This window comes from Montipora capricornis, chromosome 9 (assembly GCF_036669925.1).
Source record: "Montipora capricornis isolate CH-2021 chromosome 9, ASM3666992v2, whole genome shotgun sequence".
Taxonomy (NCBI): domain Eukaryota; kingdom Metazoa; phylum Cnidaria; class Anthozoa; order Scleractinia; family Acroporidae; genus Montipora; species Montipora capricornis.
Genome location: NC_090891.1, coordinates 11662137 through 11671182, shown reverse-complemented (window position 1 = coordinate 11671182; position 9046 = coordinate 11662137). Strand labels below are relative to the sequence as shown.

General features: G+C 37.5%; 1 protein-coding gene across 5 annotated transcripts in view; it reads left to right on the top strand.

Annotated features, from left to right (window-relative positions):
- The window catches only part of LOC138016851 (plasma membrane calcium-transporting ATPase 3-like), a 35248-nt gene extending 27585 nt beyond the window's left edge, over positions 1 to 7663 (top strand). For 3 of the 5 annotated variants that reach the window (XM_068864028.1, XM_068864026.1, XM_068864027.1), the window contains 3 exons: positions 410 to 835; positions 2635 to 2889; positions 4449 to 4802. In XM_068864028.1, the coding sequence (XP_068720129.1) occupies positions 410 to 835; positions 2635 to 2889; positions 4449 to 4652 (885 nt within the window). In that variant the 3' untranslated portion in view covers positions 4653 to 4802. Of the gene's footprint in view, positions 1 to 409; positions 836 to 2634; positions 2890 to 4448; positions 4803 to 5029 lie in introns of those variants that run through there. The other 2 variants (XM_068864029.1, XM_068864030.1) reach the window with 2 other exon arrangements.
- Positions 7664 to 9046: the final 1383 nt, after the last annotated feature.

Below are 9046 nucleotides of genomic sequence, written 5' to 3'. Positions count from 1 at the left end.
ACATGTCCCCTTAAAATGTTTACACCCTTCAACCAAGTGAAGGACAAAACAGCAAAGTTGAGATTGCCTAACTTGTATTTTTTTTAATGAAAGCTAGTGTAAAGAGTCCAAAAACAGCATTTACACACATCCAAATAAATGTGAAATTTTGTGGTCATTAATATTCCAGCATAAACCATGAGATTCAGAACATAAATACCATGCAGTAAAAGATTCTTTAACTGATGACATTGGAAAAAACCAAAGCAATTGACTTCAAGTAGATTGCTCAGAAAATCACTTCTCCAGTTTTCAATAGGTTAATTTTTCATTTGGTTACTAGAACTTGCCCCTTCATTTTAAACAAGTTTGATTTTGTGGACACACTTTTGGTCCATGCAACTGATAAGTTTGTGTGTAATTATTATAGGTGAGTCCATTGACTGGAACTCAACTGCTGTGGGTAAATCTTATCATGGATTCATTTGCATCATTGGCATTAGCTACAGAGCCACCAACAGAGGATTTGTTGCAACGTAAACCATATGGCCGCACAAAGCCACTTATCTCCCGTACCATGATTAGGAACATACTTGGTCATGCTATCTTCCAACTGGTAGTCCTGTTTATTCTTGTGTTCTTGGCTGATGATATGTTTGACATTGAAAATGGTTATTTGGAGACCACACGTTGTAAACCCACCGCTCACTCCAGTATTGTCTTCAATACGTTTGTCTTGCTGCAACTGTTCAATGAAATTAACTCACGAAAAGTACATGGCGAGAGAAATGTATTTGCAGGAATCACCCATAATCCTGTTTTTGTGATCATAATGGCAGGAACCTTTGTAGTCCAGGTAGGAAATCTTACATTAACAGTGTGATTACTACAGCTGTAGGTTTAAGAACACATGTGGGAACGTCTTGCTGACATTATTGACTTACGGTACTTCAGAAAAAATGCCTTTCTGATAAGATTAACTTGGTACTCCACTGTTATTATTGTACTTGATCCAAAACCAGTGTCATTTTCCTTGTACTTTCATTGGGCATGGAGAGTCATCTTTCGTTTATCTTATGTTACAAGAAGGTAAAACTGAAGTCTCGGAGGAAAAATTCTCTGAGAAAAGTAGAAACCCGACAAACTCAAGTCACGTTTGATGCAGAGTCCAGGAAAAAAAATGTAAGTTGCTCCCCATTTTTGATTAATAAATTAATAGGACAAACATAGGACATAGGACAAAGTAGATTGTACACAAAATCATTTTTTTAACCTCTGATTTATTACACCCAGACAAATGAAAAAGTAAAGGTTGCTTATGTTGTATTTAATTGTTTTCCTCTGGTTTGATTTTTTCAATCTAGCGGAGCAACACCACACCTTCTTTAGAAACTAAACCTTTATCCTAAATGTGAAAGAATGCTTTACTTGAGTAGTTAGCTTTCATGTAAGGTTGGGGACACAGCATGGATTTTAGTAATTAGGGTCAGTGCTTAACCCTAATCATTAAGCTGAACTGGTGACCATAACGGTAATCAGTTAAATTTACTGAACAAGCATTCACATGCAATAATTATTTTCTTTGATAGCATCAATCCATCATAATAATCTTAAAATGATTTCTCTAGTTTATTTCATACATTCTACTTTGAAAGAGTTCTAATTAATTACAGAAAGATGCCCAAATATGTTAAAATGGCAGTGTTATAAAAAATTAAACCAGTTAAAAAAATCAATCTAGGGGAAAAATAGTTCAACTACAACACTTCTAAAACTGATTCTTTCAAGGGGCTGTTGGAATTTGGAAGTTTCCTAAATATTCATTCATCTAAGTATGATTGTGTGTGTCCAATGTAAATAGCAGGTTTATCAAGCAAAACTCTGTTCTGTTGGTGGCTGTTACAGTTCACTTACATTCATTGTTTGCATCAAACTTTCCTCAGGACATAGAATTATAACTCAAAAAGTGTAAAGTAACAGCCTTCAAGAGTGGCAAGTGGTGCCCTAATTTGTTTAATCCGTAGTAACTAGTCTAGTCACCAAGTTGCCATTTTGCTAGTTCCAGTATCTCACCATCTTAAGCTCTTGGTTGTTTTTATGCTTTGTAAATCCTTTTTGTCGAGAGATTATAATATGCTTGCTTATATTTATGTACCGTATATGCTTTTTGTATGTTGCACTCATTACTTCACAAACAAATGTTTTTTGTATGTCACACTCAATACTTCACAAACAAATCCTTTCTCAACTTGGTGAGACCAATGTTCAAGGTTTACCTGTAACCTACACTACAATGTATATCTAGACCTTGCATAAAATCATCTGTGGTTTTTTGATGCCCAAGTGAAGGAAATTTGACAGTGGATTAAATATTGAATTCACATGGAAAAGAAGGCATGTGAGTTTCTGAAGTGCCATTCAGCTTTTATCTGTCCAAGCAATGAACACATCAAAAAAGTCAGGGTTGAAGGAAATTAAAGTAGTCAAGCCCAAACAGGTTTTCAAAGCAGGCTTTGAAATTCTGGTGCCAGCTCTTTTAATTAGTTTTTTGGCACATGGTGACCATGTGGTCACAATTTCAGACCCTGAAAAAATGTATCAAAGTGGGAAGTATATTTGAATCAAGGTGCATTTATCGTCTCCTTTTCTTTTCAGATTCTTATCATTCAATTTACTGGCAAGGCGTTCCATGTTGCTGGTCTTGGATGGGAGGAATGGCTTTGGTGTATTTTCTTAGGCTTCTCTGAGCTGGTGTGGGGACAGCTAGTCCTTACAATACCCAAAACATCCTTCCCCAAACTTTGCCGGTTTGGTACAAAAGAGCTGCCCCTTCCTATGGAACCTGATGGACCAAAAGATAGCAGAGCTCGATTGCTGTGGATACGTGGCCTAACAAGATTGCAACATCAAGTAAGATTTGATCAGTGTTGGTACTGATTATAGAAGAGTTTAGTGCAAAGCTGGTAGTAGTGAAATTTTTTTTAAATTTAAGTTTTGTTAAAAGTGGGCAATTTCTGACCAGAAACACAGATAGGCCATTTTGGGCAGAGGTTTCAATTAAAGCTACTTACTGGCAGTCAACCACCACTTATAGGGTCTCCTATGACCATTTGTTTAGCTTCAGACCAGACTCTTGTGTTTGGGTTAGAGCTGCTATCAGCACTGTCTGTTCCATCACTAAGCCGCCTATGGAAAAAGTTATTGGAACCTGTGATAAAAATTATTTTGTGTGGTGCAGTGGGACTGTTTTTATCCTAGTTTGGGTTGTCCTCTACTGTTTTCCATGAACAGAATTGAAATGCCCCAATTACTCCAAATTTACTTCCTTTGTAGAGGTTATTTTAAAGAGTTTTAACGCTAAGCCCAATTATCATTGTTGACGATATGATTTATTAATAGTACAGGGGTTTCAATAAGTTACGTAGTAAATGGCTGGTTTTGTGAAGTAGGTTGCTGTGGCAGGAAAGGGGCCATAAGACCTCTTTTCCCAAGGGAAGGAGGTGCGGACCTGCTCCCTCTTGAAATCTAGGAGCTCGGAAATGGCATGTCTAGCAATCTGGGCAACAACATCTATCATAAATATTTAAATTATTAACACGTGGCTACATTTGGCCAAGTAAAGAGGACAATATTATATTGTTTTGCACTCTCGATCTTTTGTTGAAATACAACAAAATAACCCCTCCAGCTGTGCGCTTTCTAGTTGTGTCTTCCGTTTTTGATAAACAACACTTGGAAAATTGGAATGACTTAGTGAATGTGATATAGGCAACATTTGGCACCAGTCCTTCTCCTGTATTCATTCAACATGGCAGAGTACCGATAGATATCGCGTTTGTGCGCGAGTGGTTAAAGCAAGTGCAAATAACTAGGAATTCATAAAAATATCCAATGTCCAAAAAGGAGCAGAACATACAAGGAAAGGTTTCTTTATATTCTAGTTGTTTTATTGAATTAAAATAAATTAAAATGGATCAAAGTGAAACGGCGAGAATCGTGTAATTTATTGAAAAAGTAGGCAGCGATAACATAGGGAGTAGCCGACGGAATTCGCTGGTTACCGGCTTCTAATGAAACCTCTGAATATTGGTAGCTGTTAAATAATATTTTTTTTCTGTTCATGTAAGTTTACTAGCCTCGTTGGCATGTGGCTATAAAATGAAGTTGGTGAGGCTAATTAGCACAAAGTTAAAAGAACAATACATCAGCTCACATTTTTTGCATTCAATCGTAACAATGCTGTAAGCAAAAAAGTTTTTGGGACACCTGAAAAGAAACCCATTTCCATTACATTAATTAATGATCTCTGTGTTTCCTTTCTTTGAATCAATGCCCCCCCCCCCCCCCCCTCCCCTCCCCCTTTTGAATGTTTAGATTCTGATTCTGTGCTTACCCTGACATTAAAAGCAGTCATAGTGAAAGAACAATGCGTGTATCATCATCATAATTCCTTGTGATTTGTTTTTCAGATCCGTGTTGTTAATGCATTCAGAAGTGTTATTGATGGACGCAGTCAGCGTGCAATAGCATCTCCTGCCGTTTTTAACTCACTTTTAGCACCTGTACGCACAGCAATGATTTACGAAGATGAGGATTATCCACGCCTCGTTGAAAATAAAGATGGAGGAGGCGTAGCAATACCGCGGTATGCAAGTGTGGAAAGTGCTGTATAACAGTTATATCTGATGCATAGTTTTGCTAATACATCAATTGTTCTTGCTTAAAGCTGATCCCCAAATCATTTAAAGACCAAGGTGATTAAGGTGCATTCCTTAACAGTTACCATGATCGTCTGTGATTAACACACTTGATGATGATGATGATGTTGCCTTTAAGTGCTACCGTGGAATTAAGCATATTTCACATGCATCCAGTCATTTAATTTGCTCTTGAATCATTTAAAAATCTACTTGACTGTGGTTAATTAAGCAAATTAATGCACTTGTTTCACATCCGCCACTTTCAAACTGTGAACTAAAATAAAATTAATTTTTACCTACTAATCCTAAGTGGTTAACTCTGTCAACTAACATTTTCTTAATCTATACAGGTGATTTTGATTGCTGTGGAAGCACCTGCTGCAGGCATTTTAAGCCCTCCTTACTTAGTAAACTCATTTGATGGTGTGAAAACAAACAAAATAACAAAGGGAATCACTGATAAGTTACATTAGGTACAATGATCATGTGTGGAAAAATCTTCTTGTCTCCGTGACATAAGTAATAATGTAGGGTATGTACTAATTAGTTTGAAATTTCGGTATTATGTAACAGTGTGGCTTGTTTAACAACTTGCACAATTCACTGAATCACTATCCCTGAAAAATGGTTATTTCCATTTACTCACCATTCTACCTTGGCGGTTATTTGTACAAAAAACAAGGGCTATCTAGATCAGTGAAGAGTAACTAAATAGCACTATTTTCATGTAGGAAAACCTCTCAACGTACTGTCTTTTAAGTTGGTGAAACTAGGCATTAGTGAGAAAACCATATTCAAGCATATTCAGTAGTAGGACAACTGCAACTCAACTGTCTTCTTCTATCCAAGGGCCTGTTTCTGGAAAGTCCCAAGAACTTTTCGGGCCCGAAAAGCCAGTCGTCAAACTGCAATCTGCTTATTTTGAAAAGCTGATCCTTTAACATGTTTTTAATGTAAGAAAAAGGAAGAGGATTGCGAAGTTTGATGGCTTGGAACCTCGGCGTTGCGAAGATATAAAGGGAATTGTGGCACCCGAAATAGGCCCGAAAACTTTCGGGACTTTTGAGAAACAGCCTACAGGTCAGTGTAGACTGCGGAACAAGTCTTTGGATTTTCATAGTTAATTGAAGTATGATCGTCCGGGTGAGTGTTGTCCTGAGAAGGGCTGTTTAGGATGACATTGACTGACGTTTCAACAACCTGGGCGGAAGTCATCTTCAAAGTCAAGTGATTTGTGTAACGTCAGTGGATGATAGAAGCACTGTGGTCATTGTACACATCTGGCCGTTATACCATCTGATGGCATTGTACAAATCACTAAAAAAATAAATTAGGAAAACTAAAAGTTAAAAACCACTTGTTTTGGAATACGTCAGTGGGCTAAAACAAAGTAGTTTATGGTTTGTCAGCAAGAAAGAGGAGAGTATCACTGTATCACATGCCCTTCAATTGGTCAAATTAACGTGAAACATTCAATTATTGGTCTATTTGGTAAAGGGATGTGCAAAGAATATCTTTGTGTGCCGACTGGCTGTGCTTCAGACTCCGTCCTCTTTCTGATAAACTGTCAGGGCAAGTGTTGTACTCGCGTTGAATTAAACTTTAATTAGCAATATTTCGCTGACAATCTTATCAACCAGTACAATGTTATTTTTTTATACATTTCCGAGTGATTTTTTTTCGTAATAATTATAATTTAATAAATTATTGACATTGTTGAAGAGTCTTAATGTAATAGTATACGGTTTAATTAATGGACATACTAATGTAAGGGATCATTTCTTCATAGGGTTTACATCATGAAATAATGTAATCAGTGAGTTGAGTGTCTTGTCACCACTCACTACAATAATAAGGGAACAGTGAAACATGGAATGTTGGTAGCTCAGCACATATTTAGCTGCAAACTATGATAAACAGCTTTTGTAACAGTCACGGAAATTTGTGACTTGTTTGCTTTTGTGTGAACAAAACTCGTCATATCAAATTCAGGTGATTCAGTGATTATAGGAAAGCTGATACTACGTTTACAGTGCATTTAAATACCGGAAACTGAAAGAAGCTTTGGTCAGACAAGTTGCATACTCCCCAATATGATCCAGTTAAACTCAAACTTGATCTGAGGGAATGTACCAATGAAAAGGTGTTATTAATTTTTAGAAGACTGAAGCACGCCCACCCCACCCCACCCCCAAATGAACCTAGTTTAGTTTTCACGGGTCCTCGTACTCTTCGAGGGTGTTAATACTGCGATGAATATAAGTTTGACCCGTAGTTTTTTTCTTGTCTTCCTCAAAGGTGATCGAGTTGAGAGAGAGCGTGTCTCTGAAGGTGCGTGCGCATGACTCGTTCCGCGTGCGCGTTTTTTCCTGTCGCGCGCTCCTAAGTTCACTTCCAGTAAGAGTAATTATATGCAAACAGGAAGTGAAAAATGGTGGTTAATTTGCACCAGCAGTCATTGCTCAATGATTACTTCGCACTTTTATTGCTAGAGAGAAAAAACTCCATTCTGCGTTCATCTCAGTATAGACCAAATCGGCTAACTAAATGTTGTACCCAATTCAAACCCTTTGGGAATAAAAGGTTTTGTTCCAGGTGTTTCCATATGATTTAAACATGAATGCTACGTTATCATTCAAATACAATACACAAAGAATCTTAATCCCGGGAGATTTGAATTGGGTACAACATTGAGTTAGCCGATTTGGTCTATTGAGATACAATAGCGAACAATTATTTTTTTTGTAATTATTTATTACGTGTAATGTCACGGGTGTAGGTTTGAAATTCAAAATTCCGTAAGCGAAATTTTGAGTGGAATGTGAAAATTACGTGCCTTGAACTCTCATCAATAGTAGATTTTAGCTTCTCTATTAAGATCCTTTGAGTTACAAAGACGTTATATATGTAGTTGTTAGTCATGCAAAATAGTGTAGGGAGCTCAAATTTATTTGGCGTAATAAAGGCGATTATTATCTTGCCAATGATCTTGACTGTGATCGTCAGCATTGCCACTGAAAAGATCGACAATTTAAACAAATGTTGTGGATCAAATGTCTTGCATTAATAATAGGGAGCTTTAGTAACTACGACGGGAACGGCAACGAGAACGTCGTCTCAAAACATAAATTCGCGCTATTGTAATCACTTCGCCACTACTCCAAGCTTTTTAAAGTGACAATGGTGTGGCAGTCCCTCAAGAATGAAACCGATATGAGTCATGCTTAGTTTAAGAGAGAAAGTGAAAATTTATCTCCTAGTGCTGACGTCCTCCATAAAACCTCAGATTTGGCTATTTCACGTTGTAGTTTTGCTGACGACCGCAAAGAAATGGTCAAAAATGAAAATAGCACGTGCAGGGCGTGCAAACCTTTTTTTTCCCCACTAAATATGCAAATTTGTGCGGACGTCCTCGTTGCCGTCGCCGTCGTCGATGCTAAAGCTCCCGGCCTAATGTCAAAAATCAACGAGTTCTATTGAAATCCTTTAATCTCACCTTAGGACATCTTGGTTACGTGCCATCAAACGTGATATTTTAATGTGACGTGCGTGATCCATCCTGACTGGGTCAGCCTATTCAACCTTTTCATGTTCGTGAAAGTCTTAACCATTTCAACTTTTAAATATAAAACGACGATTCTAAATGTTGCAGACCTTTTACACCAGATGCAAATCTGAATATAAATATGTGATAAATGTTACGTAGTACAAATATGAAACATGTATAAAGCGTGGAAATTAATGAAGTACATTTAAGCTAAACATGTTGCGGTTGCAGTCTGAAGGAAGGGTTTTCCCACAGGATGTGTAACGATTCTTTTGTCCTGAGCTGGAAAGTTGTGCCGGCTTGATCAGTTGAACTCAATCTACCTGGTTAAATTTATCAGATATTTATTTGCAGATTTGCATCTTGCACTGAAGAAGGCAGAAGTTTTTGCCGAAACATACCTGCACCATTTAAAGTTGTGACTCCCCCTTTTTTTTTAGTCATCATAACAGATACGTTCGTTTTTAAAAGGAAAGCTCACGATGTAGGCATTCGAGTTGCTTGCTTTCATCGACTCTGAGAGGGACAATCTCGTTGCCAGGGTCTTTCATTATCGCACTTCACTTATTTGCTTTTTGAGTGGAACGGGACGAAAACAGCAGGAGAAAAATCTGAACATGCCCAAGTTATAAGACAAGTGTCGTATTGCCTGTCGTGTAAACTTTCGCTGGTCACGATTTTGCCTGCAATGTTTTCTTCCCGTTCGGACTGACTACTCCTGTATCCCCCAGTATTAGGAAAGCCGGTTCTTTTTATTTCTTAACGTTTACTACACACAAAAACTTGTAACGTCTCAATGTTTAAAACGAACCTGAATAAG